The sequence below is a fragment of the Vitis vinifera genome, chromosome 15 (genome assembly GCF_030704535.1).
Source record: "Vitis vinifera cultivar Pinot Noir 40024 chromosome 15, ASM3070453v1".
Classification (NCBI taxonomy): Eukaryota; Viridiplantae; Streptophyta; class Magnoliopsida; order Vitales; family Vitaceae; genus Vitis; species Vitis vinifera.
This window is the reverse complement of record NC_081819.1, coordinates 23011989-23028822: the sequence shown is the minus strand read 5'-3', so window position 1 is coordinate 23028822 and position 16834 is coordinate 23011989. Positions and strand designations below refer to the sequence as shown.

At 34.7% G+C, this 16834-nt stretch overlaps 2 protein-coding genes across 4 annotated transcripts; one reads left to right on the top strand and one right to left on the bottom strand.

Moving 5' to 3' along the window:
* The first annotated feature begins 1583 nt into the window (after positions 1-1583).
* LOC100246583 (transcription factor MYB17) lies at positions 1584-5240 on the top strand. 3 transcript variants are annotated; one of them, XM_010663449.3, is made up of 4 exons: positions 1584-1985; positions 2078-2359; positions 3167-3296; positions 4295-5240. In XM_010663449.3, exons 2-4 carry the CDS (start codon positions 2227-2229, stop codon positions 4938-4940), a joined length of 909 nt encoding a protein of 302 aa, XP_010661751.1. In that variant the 5' UTR covers positions 1584-1985; positions 2078-2226; the 3' UTR covers positions 4941-5240. The 3 variants fall into 3 exon arrangements, with proteins under 3 accessions (XP_010661751.1, XP_010661750.1, XP_059599210.1); XM_010663448.3 differs by having other exon boundaries at positions 1595-1985; positions 2190-2359; XM_059743227.1 differs by having other exon boundaries at positions 1595-2359.
* Positions 5241-8637: 3397 nt separating this feature from the next.
* On the bottom strand, positions 8638-13127 carry LOC100241460 (uncharacterized protein At3g61260). The gene is made up of 5 exons (XM_002270878.5): positions 12798-13127; positions 10667-10717; positions 10374-10461; positions 9892-9973; positions 8638-9013 (listed from the first exon to the last, which is right to left on the bottom strand). The coding sequence occupies exons 1-5, from the start codon at positions 12964-12966 to the stop codon at positions 8813-8815; spliced, it is 591 nt and encodes a 196-aa protein (XP_002270914.1). The 5' UTR covers positions 12967-13127; the 3' UTR covers positions 8638-8812.
* Positions 13128-16834: the final 3707 nt, after the last annotated feature.

Genomic DNA, 16834 nt, shown 5'->3' with positions numbered 1-16834 from the left:
ATGAGGGGTCTGAGTAATATTTCCCTTTTAGAACTTTTGTGTGTCAGATGAGAATGGTTTTGTAAAAGAGGAGCCATGGATCGATTCTTTATTCATGGGACAACATCACCCAATAGCGTTTTTTGAGCAAAAATGATTTATTTGAACAAAAAATTTCACAACCCAATAATTCCAACGTAGTTGATAATTACTTACGACTTTGATCATTTAAAGAATAAATGAATAAAATTATAGTTACCAACTTTGATAATAGCTTAAAAGCAGAGTTGATGGCTATCGTATTAATGATGAATTTAAAGAGTGTATTCACTACCCGTGGTTTTTTTTATGTAAAAGAAAAAGGAAAAATCTCAAGCTAAGTGGATGATTGAGATGTTCTAATTTGAGAATTATTTTGATAAGAAATTCATTTTATCCATTTTGTTAGAGTATATTATTTTTGTTTGAAACTCATCCAATGACTCCAAATTACCATCTACAGCAATAAAAGGGGCATTAGCACATCCTTATTCGGTGAAATTTTTATTTATTTTCTCAAAATTTATCTTCCCAACTCATTTCATCATCTTTTCTTATAATATTTTTTTTAATAAAGATAAATAAAAGAATTAATTGATTAAAAACGATGAAATGACAATAAATATATAAATTTATCCATTTTCATATTTAAATTCAAAAAATAACTATTTTTTTTCATATAAACAAGTTTCTACAAGGAAGAGTGGGAATATTTTTTTAAGATTAAGAAAAAGTGAAAGTTAAGAGTTATAAAATATTCATCATGTTTTTAATTATTTTTAAAAATAATTTAAAATAGTTTTTAAAGTATCTTAAATTTGTTTTTAAAAAATAATTCCTTAGTAAAAATGTTTTTGTCATAAGAAAACGGTTTTCAAAAGTGTCCTAAAAATGGAGACAAGGGTGTAGAATTGAAGTTTAGGTGGGGCAAAGAGTCCAAGCGGATATGGGCGTGAGTCTGAAATGTGTTGGGAACTTGGGATGAGGTGGGTGTGTGTAGTTCGTGGGAGTCATAAATATACATGACAAGTCACTTTCTTCTCTCAGAAATCATCCATTTCCTCCTCCATCATTCCCCATTCTCCCATTCCCTTTTCAATTTCAATTCTTCCATGAGTTAAATCACCCATCCTTATTATTTTATGAAATAATTTAAATATATTATTGAATGAAAATCAAATTAAATTTTTTATTCTCATTCTCCAATTTTTTTTTTTTTCATTTTTTACATAATTAATTTATCAATTATTTTTTTATGGGAAATATTTCCAAAAACAAAACTCTTCTAAATGATAAAATATTTCCCATTTTTTTATCGGCCTTTGACTTCTATTTTGACCACATTTATGAAGCTGCCACGTCATTGTTCATGTCTCTACGAAGTTGCTTCTATTTGTACCTCTTCCCTAACGCCACTGGCGCGTGCTGAACCACATGGCCAGGTACAATCAACACGTGTCGCATCCTAACATCCTACTCGCGACATCGCGTCTGGTTAAACATTTTTTCTCTCCAAAGTTAAGCTTTCTCCTATTTTATTACGTGCATGGACAAAACTCTGAAACTTGTTTTAGCCATGATTTTCTATTCCTTTGATCTCTTTTCTTTTCCTTTCATTTTTCCCACAGTTTCTAGCCAACCAAACAGAGGATAGATTGTCATTTCATGGATGGTCCGTACTCTGCAACACCCTGACACCCACATTAATATCCCTCTCTCCCTTCTCCCTTAGAATCCGCCATTAATACTACTACTCTGCAATTCTCTCTCTGTATTTGAAAACCTCAAAAAGAAGGAACACCATTAATTTCTTTCTCTCTCCGAGTCACTTTCCCACACTTTCTCTCTCTTTCTCTTGTTCTTTTGTTTCAATGATGATTCAATTTCTGGGTGTGTGTATATATCAGCATTGAATGCAGACCCAGCTTCAAAGTCGCTGCAACTCCTTCACACTCTTGGTAGTAGTGGTAATAATAATCAATACCCAAATCACTTCGATTTTCCCTAGATAAGATCAATATAGCATTTACTTTCTCTTGTACATGATTCGTTTTGACAGGTCTTGTCATCTTTTCTTCTTCTCTCTGAAGTTTTTTTTGTTGAGGTTTTGAGGGTTTTGTTTTTTCGTTTTTTTTTGGTGTTCCATTGTTGGTGGGTGTTTGGTTGTCAAGAATATTAAAGTAGTAGAACAGCAAGAGGAGTGGGAGAATGGGGAGAACACCTTGTTGTGATAAGAGGGGGTTGAAGAAAGGCCCGTGGACTCCTGAAGAAGATCAAATCCTTGTTGATTACATCAACAAGAATGGCCATGGAAGCTGGCGTTCTCTTCCTAAGAATGCAGGTTTGGTCCTTTTGTTCCTTCTTGCTCTGTTTTCCTGAGAGAAATAAACAACAACGACAAAAAAAGAGACCATAGAAAATGTAAATCTCTGTTCAACAAGCTAATGCTCAGTTGGGTTGAGTTAATTTTTTCTTCTCTGTTTTGGGAACAACGGCAGAAAGAGTGTGGAGTTCATTTTCTTTCATTCTTCCTGCATTTTCTCAGCTGCCAAACGGGTTCACTCTTTTAACCAACTTTGGTACTAATCCATTGAGACAGGTGACTGAGTTTCCGAGTTGTGGTTTGACTTAGGTGTGAACTCTAGTTTTCCTCTTCCCACTTGCTTATCAGATTCATTTTTATTTTTATTTTTCGCTTGTTTGTTTGTTTGTTTGCTCAGAATCCTGACTTTTTTCAGTTTCATTTTGGCTTTTCTGAGTCATATATGCTTTGTCCTGATGTTTCAATCCTGGTGTCATGGAGTGGTTCTCACTTCAATGCTAGTTTTGGACTTGGTGATCAGACTAGTTTGACCTTTATTATCACAGAAAGCCGAAAATTGTATACAACAATAATAAGGCTCCATATTTGTTTGGTTGCCGAGAAAACAGTGAAGAAAAAAAAAAAAGGATATAACTTTTGAATATCGACCTATTATCCAATGATACAACAGTATGAACCTCTGGTAAGTGGAGATTTCCCAGCTCCAAACTAATGATTATACATCATATCAACTCTGTTTATCCTCATTTTACTTCCTTGAACCCATAATGTTTTCGATTTTGATATATTATGGGGTTCGGGTTCTTGGCTTTCCTCTTTCAACAGGTCTCCTCCGCTGTGGGAAAAGTTGCAGACTCCGATGGACCAATTATCTTAGACCAGACATTAAGCGAGGACCCTTCACTACTGATGAAGAGAAGCTTGTTATACAGCTTCATGGCATCCTAGGAAACAGGTACTCTATCAATAATCTGGTTTAGCATTAAGCATTGTGATCAATACTCCAAACCCGATAATCTGGTTTAGTATTAAGCATTGTGATCAATAGTCCAAACCCGATAATCTGGTTTAGCACTAAGCATTGTGATTAATAGTCCAACCTGAAAGCATAAACACGCGATAATGGAAGCCAACTCTAATGCGAATCCTTTATTGCGAGTACTAGGCTGCCAGGCTGCTAGGCATCGACTCTCTAAGTAGTGCTCAGACACTTCTCCCTGAAGTACTGCAGCCCTCGTTGCTGCAGATCCTATTTCCACTTAGACACAGTGACACAAGTTGCAATTCAACCAGAAAATGCATTGTCTGTCTATATCCAGAACTGATCTTGACTTACTGCATATATCTCTTCTTATAGAGTACTTCTAACCCAGCGAGCTTTTAATAACCGGTCCAGAAGTTTTAATACATTAGTTGGTTCTGAAGTTCTGATTTTGTTCTGTGTGAAGCCTCATCCTTTATCCTATCTACCATTAAAAGAAAGTTGACAATTTTTTTTTTGGGGTGGGGGTTGGGTGTTCATGGCCCTGGTTTCTGAACACTATTGACTCTGTTTTCTGCAGATCTTCTTCTGCTTACAGGCTTACTGGATACATGATTTTACAAGCAATTGTACCTTTGATATATCGGTTCACTGAGTTGAAAAGCAATCTTGACTTCCATAAATATTGCATCCTGCAAGAGGGTACTTTCCCCGGAAAGATTTTAATGACTGGTTCAGAAAATTTTAATGGTTGTGACTCGGTCTCTTTCCTGGTCTCATCCATTGATACAGTCAACTGAAACCAAAAAAAAAAAAAAAAAAAACAGGTCCAGACCTATGATTCTCTTTTACAAAATTTATATGCATTGTGCTTTGGTTAGGTTTTCTGCAATTTGTCACTCTGACATTGATGGAATATTTTCATATTTCATGTTATGAACTTTTAACAATACTTGATACACTATGTTCAGGTGGGCTGCCATTGCCTCTCAACTGCCCGGAAGGACCGATAATGAGATCAAGAACCTATGGAACACCCACTTGAAGAAGCGCCTGCTTGGAATGGGGCTTGACCCACAAACCCATGAGCCCTCGGCTACTTCCTGTGGGCCAATAGCAAAACCACCTTCGTCCCCTTCAACCCGGCACATGGCGCAATGGGAGAGTGCTAGACTAGAAGCGGAGGCTCGGCTCTCAAGGGAGTCATTACTGTCCAACCCACCACCACCACCTTTGGGAAGAAATAACGATTCGGACTATTTCCTACGCCTATGGAATTCTGAGGTTGGAGAATCATTCCGCAACAAGGGACAGAAACCTACATGTCAAAGCCCAGTTTCTCAGGCATCTTCATCAACAAAATGTGGCTCAGTTTCAGGCGTTACTACAATGGAGACATGCCCCACGGTGAGCAATAAAATTGAAGATACCCCTCAAAATGCAATGGCAGGATCAGATTGCTCAAGCACCAACGAGCTGGAGGATTCATCGGACACAGCATTACAGCTGCTGTTTGATTTCCCAGTTAATAATGACATGAGTTTTCTAGAAGGAAACCTCGACACCTATCCCACATTCCCTGCTATGTTGTCTGAAAGCTCCTTCATCTCCCTCTGAACCATATGCTTGAAACCATCCCTTCCATTTTGGCATACATTAATTTTGAGGAGATAGTTGATGGGGTTGGTTTGTTAGGCCAGTTTAGATTCAGGAGTCCGCGTTATATTTCTGGCTTTCATTGATAGAGCGCGGCTAGTTCGGTATATATAATAGATATGTGACTTCTACCATTTGAAACTTCTGATTTAGTCTCCCATCATGTTTTATATCTTTATCAAACTATAGTAATCTTGGTGGAACTATGTGGATGATATTTTCTAAGTTATCTTATTCATCTCAGACATCGAGTGGTTATAATCTCACGAAAGTTCAGCAAGTGTCCATTGGTAAAATTTCTTAAACCAAGAATAAAAAATAAAAAAAGTAATAAAACTTTGAAGTAGTCATCATTCACAAAATAAATTTCAAAGCAATAGACTAAAACTTTTAATTTCATTGTTTGAATTAGAAGCATTACATAAATAGTACGGAATCTGAGAAAACGCATCACCTCTCCTATGATCTGTTCTGGAAGCTCTTTCTTCGTTGGATGACTTGGGCTTATCATACACATATATTTGATGTATTGAAATTAAGATTCAATCATGAGACATTTCGATGCAAGGTTATGTGTTAATTATCTCAAACATATTCATAGTTCTTGGTGTGCTTGTGATCTTTCAATTCTGTATTGAATTAGCTTGTGGTTGATTGATAATCATTTGAGATTGATTATGTCTTCTTTTGAGTTAAACTTGAAGGTGAATTAATGTCAAAACAGGGCAAAAAAATGATTTCAAGTGGTAAGAAATATTAGGTGGGTGATGATGTTTTGTAATTATGTTTTGAACAAGTTGGATTTAGATGGATTACGATTAGAATCTCCAACCATTTTGAGGGTGATGTAAGGTCGAATTTGTAATTTTGACCATTTTGAGGGTGATCAATAAAAGTAATGAACCAACGCGATCCACCCAAAGTAGGAGCTTTGGACGCCAAAATGCATGATCATAACCATAAAAGGGAGTAGACTTTTATTTAGAATTAATGGAAATGAAGCATGATGGCTCTTTGAGAGTTCACAAACATCACATCGAAAGCTAGAAACATCGAAATTTGTAAACAAACTAGGAAATAACTTTTTTAGGTAACCAAAAGAAGCATGCCCCATGTGTTGATGCCATAGCCAGATTTTAGATTCCTTCTTGTCACCCTTAGAGCCATTCACCATTAAAAACTTGACGTAACATGTTGGAACTCTTTAACACCAAACCCAAGTAATACAACTTCCCTCGTTTAATATCACAACCAATCATTTGCTTTGTTTGGATGTCCTTAAATACATAAAATTCAGGCCAAAGAATTACAACACAAGATAAGGTTGTGGTTATTTGAGAAACTGATAAAAGGTTATAATCTAAAAATGGAATAATTAAAACAAAATATAAATTCAAAGTGTCGGTGAGAGTCAAAGATCTTTCCCTAATTACTAGGGTAGTGTTATCATTGGTAGTGGAAACAACCTTTTGTAAGGACGATTTGAAAGACGAGACTCTAGAATCAAATGTCATATGATTTGTAACATCAGAATCAATTATCCATGTATTATTAGAAAGAGGTGTAGAAATATTTAAAACCTTACCACCATTGTTTGTTGCTATTACCAATGTTGAGGCCTTTTTAGCAACATCATCCTCTATCTTTATTTTAACAACGACAATTGAGGTTCTCTTGGGATTCTTCTTACAATTATGATCCCACCATTCAAGATATCCCACAAGCTCATAACAATGACTTTTGGTATGACCAATCATATTACAGTGGAGACATTTATAGGTAGACTTATTGGTACCATTGGAGGTCTTGGAATGGCTTGTCAATTTTGAATTGATCAATTCTGAGCCACCATTGTTGAGGGTTCGGAACTTTCAGATTCCCCTTTCAAAGTTGCACGACATACAACCTCTCGTCGAACTAGGGCGTAGCATCCCTCCAAAAATCTAGAACTAGTTCTTTTTATAGAATTTATCCACGAACTTGTTCAAAATCAGTATCCAAACCAACAAGAAATATGTGCACCCTCAATCATTCAATGGACTTCTCATACACTGTAATGTCTTCAAGATCCTTCATGACCACTTTATCACAATGGTCAAATTCTAAAAAAAATCGATTAACTTTCCAAAATATTTAGAGATAAATTTTCCATTTATGCAATTAATCGTTTCCATCATAAAAAGCTTTTGATAAGGCACTTCAAATTTCATAAGCGATAGGTAAGAGTAAATAAAGCTTCATGATTTATCGACATAAATAACCACCTCTTCACTTTTTTATTTTCAATGTACCATTTCTCATATCCGTCTCCTGATTCTCTAGGTGGCCTGGTCTTTCCACAAATATAAGGAGTTTCTCTCGTTCTACAATATGCATCTCCATCAATTGAGAGCACTCCAAATTTCATAAGCAGTAGGTAAGCGTAAATAAGACTTCATGATTTATGGGGACATTGACATCAATAACCATCTCTTCACTTTTTGATTTTCAATGTACCATTTCTCATATCCATTTTCTGATTCTCTTGGTGGCCTAGTCTTTTCACAAATATAAGGAGTTTATACTGTTCTACAATATGCATCTCCATCAATTGAGACCAAACGTCATAATTTAACTTAGGTGATGTTTGTTTTTTTACTTAACTCTAAATAGAACTTTAATATTTAATAGTATTAAGTATTAAGTTGTTTGTTTTTACAATATTTTATTTCTATTAAGCATTAGAAAGTCAAGAAAAATCAACATGTTTTTTTTATTTAGAAAAAAATAAATATTTTATCTTTTTTTATTCAGTTAAAAGTTTATAATAAGTTATGAAAAAACTAAAAAAACAAATACCATCTTAGTAAGAATGATTCCTGCATTGAAAAGACCTTCAGATTGAATGAAAACATGGATAGATTTTACCTTAGATGACTCAATATTATTCTCACATTTTTTTTAGATTACTGAGAACTAAGAAACGAGTTAGATATATTGGGTTCGTGGTTCAGCAACAAGAATGATTTGCAGGCAAATTTGCACAAAAGATGACCTCGCATTTTATTCATATATTATAGTGAAATGATACAACAATACATGTAGGGATTAATCTCAATTACGGTGCCTAAAATCAAGTTTAGTCATTACCCTAATGACTTCTCTACAACTAATATACAGCAAGATTTAAGAATAATTACAATCAATTAAGAAATCTCAACATTTTTCAGAAACCCGTTTTCAAAAATAGTTGCCAAACAGGTTATAACTTTCTTTTAACGAATTTTTTTCCTAACCACCTAATTTCTTGGAAATTGGAACCAAACATAACATTATTTTTTTTCCCTTCCCTCAAACTATCTCCTTCCAAAATACATCTGATAATAGCATTAGCACTACTACCATAATCAAACCACCAACACTATCACACAAACCACCGCAGCCATTTAACAGCAGAAGCACAACAATCATATGCAATAAAATAAAAAAATAAAAAAATTTATGTTTCTTTCAATTTTAAATTTTGTTTGGATAAAAATTCTTCAAAAAATTCAATTTACCGTGGATTAATCATAAGACTTTTGGGTTAAGGTTTTCAAAATTCAGCTATGTAATTTCCATAATACAAGGTAAGTATGTAGTCTTCCTATTCTCTCTTGGATCAATTGGACAAAGATGATTAATATCAAGCTTTTACTCATTAATTAAATATGCTTTATACTTTACAAACACACTAATGAACCTTTATGGCCCAACCAGATCAACACACAAAACAAAAATAACCAAAAGAAAAAGGGTAGACAGATTGAACAAAATTGAGTTCTTTTAGTACTTTCATATCATGCCCAAGAATTTTAACCCCCAAAGCATCCAAGGACCTTCTTTGGTGTCTGCCCAGTTGCACGGAATTTCGCAGCCATCTCCTCCGCCTTAAGAAATTCTTCCCCGCGTCTGGCTTCAATCATTGCCTTCTTTTCTTCTGCTTGCTTGTGAATCAATGCTACTTTGTTTTTCATTTTCTCTGCATATTCTGCCTTCTTCTTCTCCAATTCTTCCTGATCATGCTTGAAGTTGTTAGAGTTCAATGTAAAACATCATATAAAACCAAACAAAATTCGTATTGTTCTCCTAATTTGAAAGTTCATTTTGCTTCTCTAGTTTCTGCTTACACATGGGCCCATGGCAGGGAGGGCCTTGGTATGAGCTAAGCAAAAAAACTAAAATAGAGCAGGTAGACCCCCCATGCCATGTTGAAGCTCATTGTGTTGGAATTATTGTGCCTTAATGGCCACATGAAGTTATTCACTTATTCTAAGAGTTCATGACCAAAGTCATGGACAGGACCTAATGTATTTACATTTCCCATATTATAAGGCATCATGATCAAAGCTGTGAACCTTTTAAATTGTGTACAAGGTACAATAATCAAAGTAATGTACCTATGTTAAAGTTTCACATACCATAAATACTACATGAAATTGGAAAAAGTGAATTCATATAATCTACCAGGAAGTGTTCATTTATAACTATTGATGGAAGGTCACTAGACATGATATCTCTCGGTTCCTCTCTCCACTCATCAGAAGTTAAATTTGTGAGGTTTTCCATCATTTGTACAAACATTGAGAGAGAATAAGGAGATGGAAGATACAAGGTGTCAATATCAATATCAATATGGAGTGACAAGGTGCTACTAAAGTGAAGCAACATTGTAAACAATCTACATGAGGTGATTTTTATCACAATGGCACAAGGTGAGTTTTGTGAGATCATATTTACTTTATTTTCTAAAAGATTGCAGATTCAAACAATAAATAGAATATGGACTGTGCTCTGCATGAACACCATTTAGTATGGATGAATCATGAACATCAAAATATAGGGAAGAAGTTGCAAAGGTGAATTAAAAACTAAAACAACAGGGGGCAGTAACCTCAATCTTCTTCAGATTAGCTTCAACAGCTGCTTTCTTGCTGTTTTCCCATGCACAAACATCAGAAAGCTTTTTCTGGGCCCTGTTTAATAGTTATAAATATGTGAGAAGTTTCAGCAACCCAAATTTTCACAAGCCAGTAGGAAGAGAAATATGCTATAAAACTACAAAATGCAAACTCATCTCTGAAAAAACATATGATCATCTTCAGGGGATCAAGTTAACAGGGCAAACAACTAAAAAGTTCAGCTTCCTGTGAAGGATCATCATTCATGGGTACTTCTCTCATAAACTTTTCAGTTTATTTTGGTTTATTTCACCAAAATATGCTTCGTACAAAACCAGACACATTTGAAAAAAAAATTGCTCAAACCATGCATTCCTTGAATTTGATAAATATAAAGAGGTAAGAAATAAATTTTTTAGATATGCTAATCATGATAAAACCAGAAGGAATGGGAAAGGTTCAAAGAAAGCCATACTTGTTATCTACTTTCGATTTTTCACTTTCTTCCCATGCCCTAATAAAAGACAACTGCTTTTCTTTTTCCAAATTTGCGAGAGCAACATCTGTAGACATAAAATGAAGACTTGGTTATTCACTCAGAGGGCATTTGGAAATACCATGCAATCGGACCAGTTCATAATTCTCTACATGGGATTTTAATGAAAAAGGTTAATTTACATGGCACTTCCAAACACTCCATTATTTCATTGAATTAATCAAGTTCTAGAAGATGGGAAATAAAAAAATTAAATGCACTATTATTCTTACCTCTCTCAAAAGATCCTCCTGAAGTTTTTTTGGCTGCAGAATCTGGAGTCTCTGTCAAAGATAAGAAACAAGTCAAACAGCTATGGAAGTAATGAGATGACTAGCTAATCATTACCCTTTTTCATAACAAAGCATAAATGATACAATTGATTAACAGAACTAAGCTCAAATGCCCAATTTATTTAGAACTTCATGGCTAATAAACAATCATGTAGAAGAACAAAAAAAAAAAAAACAACTTACAATTTTTTTTTAGAAACAATATTGACAGATCAATAAATATAAAACCAAATTTGTTGTTTGTTCAATGCAGGTCAGAAGGGGCAAAACCCAGCAAGTAATCCAACACACAATTGGAGTCTTGTTTGAGATGAAGTGCACCTTGGTTTCTATTACTTCAAAAAAATATAAACACAAACCTTTAGGTGTAGCTGCAACCATATCTTTCCTTTTATCTCGAGTCTAGAGAGGAACGATGTCGATATTTATACAAGAAACACATCCTAAGATGCTTTTGTGGTGAGTATTGAAAATACCTTTTGTCAACTTCAAAGTGACCAACGAATCTTATTCAGGAAAACAGGGGTAAAGTGGACGCTCCATGATTTATGCCATGGAAGCAACCAACACTATCATCCTGTTTTCCTATGTCCACCTCTCACCAACTTTGGATATGAATCAAATCCGGTTCCAGTCCTCCCTTTGTTGATGCCATGAGAAAAGGACAAGACTGCTTTGGTTTTTTTTTTTTTTTTTTGGTATGTGGGGGCGATATGAAAGTAATTGATTACTGGACTACCTACTGATAAGTTTTACAAAAGTGTGCAGTAAGCTTGTATGAAGAAAAAGGAGCAACAAGAGAAAGACAACATAGACAACTGTGAAATGATTAAAATTTCTTTGTTTACAAGAATCGCACCACAAAAAAGTATGTTGATATGATAAAGTATTCAATGCAAACTGTTATGCATAGATGATGTCCTCTTAAAGCAATGATAAGAAGCAGAAAAAATAAGGCATTTGAGCATCCAAGATGGCAATTTACTTTTAAAAGCTATTCTTCCTTTTTTAAAAGAAATTGAAATTGAAATAAAATAAGAATATTTTTTTCGAAAGCTTGAAGTTTGTGCAATCTGCTGTGCATGTATAATCTTGTGTTTTTATTGAAAGAGTTCCTCACTATCCAGTTTGATTAGGTTTTTGGGTCAGAAAAATTGTATAAATGTTCTTAATTTTGCTAAAGAGATGTTGAAAATGGTCAATTTGGACAGATAGCAAGTAAAGGAAAATCACAACTACTGTTTGGACGAAAGGATAATGTCAAAAAAATCACTTTTAACTCTGTAGTGATACAGAGAACTTTCTGGCCAAACAATCTCTAAATTCAAAAGAGAGTGAACAAGAGAAAAAGAAAACAACATTGAAGCTGAAGTAGAATCCGGTTGGTTCCTGAGAAAAATGTGGTGAAAAAAAATAAAATTAAACCATGTTGATTGTTGATTGTGCATGTCCTGATCCAATTACTTCCCTTAATTGGTGTAGATTTCTACTATTCAAAAACAAATTAAAATGACAGCTAAAAGAACATAAGATTCAACTATTTACTTTCTTTTCCTTTATTTTCTCGACAGGCTATCGTTCTGTAAAAGAAAATCAATGTTTTTGCAAACACACCGAATTCGTCTGCTTTCTTTCAATCACAAAACATCGACGCACTTATCCGCTTGTTTCCAGAAAAATACTTCCTCGAGAAAATTACTTTCCCCTGGAAGCTAGCTGATGAACAGAAAAAAGCTTTCCAGGAAAACTTTTCTGCCGAAACAAACAGAGCCCAAACTGATCTCATTCGCTATAAATCCACAAGATAAACTTGCAGTAAGCCACAAATTATCAAGAAAACATAATCATGCATAACCACTAATCAGACAAACACAAACAGAAAATCATCAGCTTGCTTTAAAAAAAAAAAGAAGAAAGAAAGAAAGAAAGAAAGAAAGAAATCTTGTGTCAGCATAACTTTCTTTTTCTGCAGCTTATAAAAGACGCGAAATCTATTTTCCGAGAAAATATTTAAACTTCCCCCCAATTCTCTGAGAAAAACTAAAACTATACATACACAAAGAGCGCTTACTCTCAACTACAGCGAGAGCTTTGGATTCGTCGGCCTTCACTTCAGGTGGTGGAACCACAGATTTCTCTAGAGCGACGTCATTTTTAACGTCTGCCGGAGTTGTAGCCGGCGGAAATTCGGGTCCCGACGCCAGAGGCGGGTTCGGGTCTGATTCTACGTTCTTCTCCATTACTCTAAAGCCAAATTTTCAAACGGATAGATTCTGAGCAACTCATTTTAGCAATAGAGAGGTGGTGATTTATATCAGCTGCGGACGCGGACAGTAACAAGTCTTCGTGAGGAGGATGGAGATGACCCCACACATGGCCTACGAGCCGTCGATTGTACCTGACACCGAGATTCGTGACACTAGCTGTTAAATGTACGGTGGATGTGAACTGTAGCGCGTGGGCTCCGTTACGCGTTGGCCACACGTTTGTAGTTCCCCATGCCGACACGTAAAAAATCGTTGTAAAGCGGTGTCAGTGAAGTGTAACGAGGTAAGTGTTATTTGTCGGCCAGGGCCCACGGGTAATGTGAAACGCTGCGTTTTGGGCGGAGATGAAGTTCCCTTAGAGCCATGTATGGGATCCGATGTTTCTTCATTGCCCCACAATTGATTTTCATGCATTAATTTTTTAAGTGTCCATGTGAGAAGGGTCCACAGCCATGTGATCTGCTGATTCATTTGTGGGCCACCAACAGCTAAAAAGCATTGTATTATTCTCTATTTTGTTTTCAAAACAATAAAATAAAAAAATAACCAAAAAGTAATTAAAATTATTTTTATTTCTTGTACTAAATCCCATAATAGGATACACGACTTGTCGGAGAATGTTTTTTAAAATAGTTTTCAAAAGGTAAAAGCTTTTAAAACGTTTTGTATTTTGTAAAATATTTTTTCAAAATATTTTATTTTTACAATATTTTTTTAAAAATATTTTATATATATTCTCTAAGTTATAAAATTCATTTCTATTTAGGAAAGAAAAAATGAAAATACTTTTCTTTCTTTTAAATGGGAATAAGGTGCCATTAATTATATAAAACATGATTGCTACAACGTGGCTGACTTAAAGCCCACGTTGCACAACTACAAAACTTGTTTGATATATCAAGTATTCAATTGCTTTTGTCATCACTTGAATATATCATTGTCCTGGTTGGCACACCAATTTTCCCTCTTATAATAGATATTAAAAAAATGCTATAATAATGATTCATATTAAACATTATATTAGATTGACAACCTATACTTGAAATTCACTCATCGGCCAATCGAATCCAAGGTTTAACATAAGTTATTTAATCCAAACCCAATTCCAGCTTATTTTTCTAATTTCATGTTCAAATTATGTTAGGGTCAGATCAATAAATATATGTTTAGAATTGCTATGATAATAAACATTATGGATATGTCACAATTCGCTATACAAACAATACTACAATGAAATTGGGTTGGAAACACTTATGTTTAGTTCCAAAAAAGATATATAAAAGAAAATTAAATAGAATTGAAATTAATTAGAAATTTAAATATTTTAAAATTATTTAATTTTTATATGATGGAAAAAAATAAATGAAATGAATTTGAATAAATATATAAAAATAATTTATTAATTTTAAAATTTTTATTTTTATTTTCTTTTTCTCATATTTTTCCTCAAATTTTTCGAAATCTAAATATAGCCTTAAATGAGCATGGGAGAGAGGGGTTTTTGGCATATTATTCTTACTTATACTTGGTAATTCTTAATAATAAGAGGCAAAGTGGACAAAATGGTGTCATCTTATATCATGAAACCATATATATTACTTATAATGTTGGGAAAGTAGTGATTTGGGCTTCCCATCCCAAAATAATAGCATTTTCAAAACCCAACAATGGGAAATATGATAACAACTTTTAATATGAAAAGTTTTATCATTTTTGTGCACTCTGAGCCGACTTCATCTTCTGTACCAAAATTACCCCTCTGTTTCTCCAACTCAGCATCCCTAGCATCATCCCAACCTCCATATCACCCTTTCTCATTTGAAAGCTTTCTTTCATCTTTTTTCACTCCTGAAAACCCAAAATCTATCATTTCAGTTCACAAACTCAAATCCAAAAGTACAAGACAATGTCAAAATGTGTCTTTCAGCTTGTCTAGGAGCCATGGGAGTCTAAGAGAATTCAGGAAAAATGAAATGGAGCTTGGGTGGAGAGAGTGGGTACCTAAAAACCGAAACCCTAACCTCCAAATGTGTTCTAGACTAGCAAATATGTGCCCAAGATAGCTTTATCAACAAGAAATAGAACCATACATCTCTCCTAGACCATTAAATGGATGAAGCCCTTGAAGAACCAGAGGAAATGGTGCAAAAAATGAAGCACGAGAGACTCTTAAAGTATTGGATCCTGACAAACCGATCGACTGGTCCTCGATCGGTGACTATACCTTAGGTACTACCTTAATAACCCCTAGGTACAATCTTAATTTACCTTAGGTACTACCTTAACTGACCTTAGGTACTACCTTAATTAAACTTAGGTATGACCTGTGTGAAGTCTCAAAACTTCATTTTTGGATATTACTTACTTCATTTGTAACCTTTAGAGCATGCCATTTTGTGATTAATTAGTGTGATCAGTTGGTTCAACTTTGGTATTTTGGTGATTGTATCTTAGGTACTACCTCAATCTACCTTAGGTACTACCTTAACCAATCTTAGGTACTACCTTAACCAGTCTTAGGTACTACCTTAATCAATCTTAGGTACTACTTAAGTAAAACTTGGGTACTACCTATCTGAAGTCTCGGAACTTCATTTGTGGATATTACACACTTCATTTGTGGATATTACGTACTTCATTTGTGACCCTTAGAGCACGTCATTATATGATTAATTAATGTGGTCAATTGGTTCACCTTTGGTATTTTGGTGACATACCTTAGGTCTTTAATAGCCCTAAAGTATAGGTACTACCTTAATCGACCTTAGGTACTAATTAAGTAAAACTTGGGTCTTACCTATCTGAAACCTTGGAACTTCATATGTGAATATTCCTTACTTCATTCTCGAATGGACCTCGATTGGGAAGGAGTAACCGATCAATCGATTTTATGTCTAAAACTGAAAAGGACACCAACCCGCCCCTAGACAGTTGAATGAGCTTAACTAAGGTAGTACCTAAGGTCAGTTAAGGTAGTACCTTAGGGCTATTAAGGTAGTACCTAAGGTACAGTCATCAAAATACCAAAGGTAAACCAATTGACCACACTAATTAATCACATAATGACGTGCTCTAAGGGTCACAAATGAAGTAAGTAATATCCACAAATGAAGTTTCGAGACTTCATATAGGTAGTACCCAAGTTTTACTTAACCTAAGGTCGGTTAAGGTAGTACCTAAGGTAGATTAAGGTAGTACCTTAGGGCTATTAAGGTAGTACCTAAGGTACAATCACCAAAATACCAAAGTTGAACCAACTAATCACACTAATTAATCACAAATGGCACACTCTAAAAGTTACAAATGAAGTAAGTAATATTCAAAAATGAAGTTTTGAGGCTTCACACAGGTAATACCTAAGTTTAACTAAGGTAGTACCTAAGGTCAAGGTAATACCTAAGGTAGATTAAGGTCGTACCTAAGGGATATTAAGGTAATACTTAAGGTACAATCATCGGTTGAGGATCGGTTGAATGGTTCGTTGAGACCTAATACTTTAAGAGTCTCTTGTGCTTCATTTTCTGTACCATTTCCTCTGATTCTTCAAGGGCTTCACCAATTTAATGGTCTAGGAGAGCTGTTTGGTGTTATTTCTTACTGATAGAGCTATCTTGGACATGGATTTGCGAGTCTAGGACACATTTGGAGGTTAGGGTTTCAATTTTTGGGTACCCACTCTCTCCACTCGAGCTCCATTTCATTTTTCCCTGATTCTCTTGGACTCCCATGGCTCCTAGATGAGCTGAAAGACGTATTTTGACATCGTCTTAGAGTTTGGATTTGAGTTTTTGAATTGAAATGAGAGATTTTGGGTTTTTTGGAGTGAAGAAAGATGAGAGAA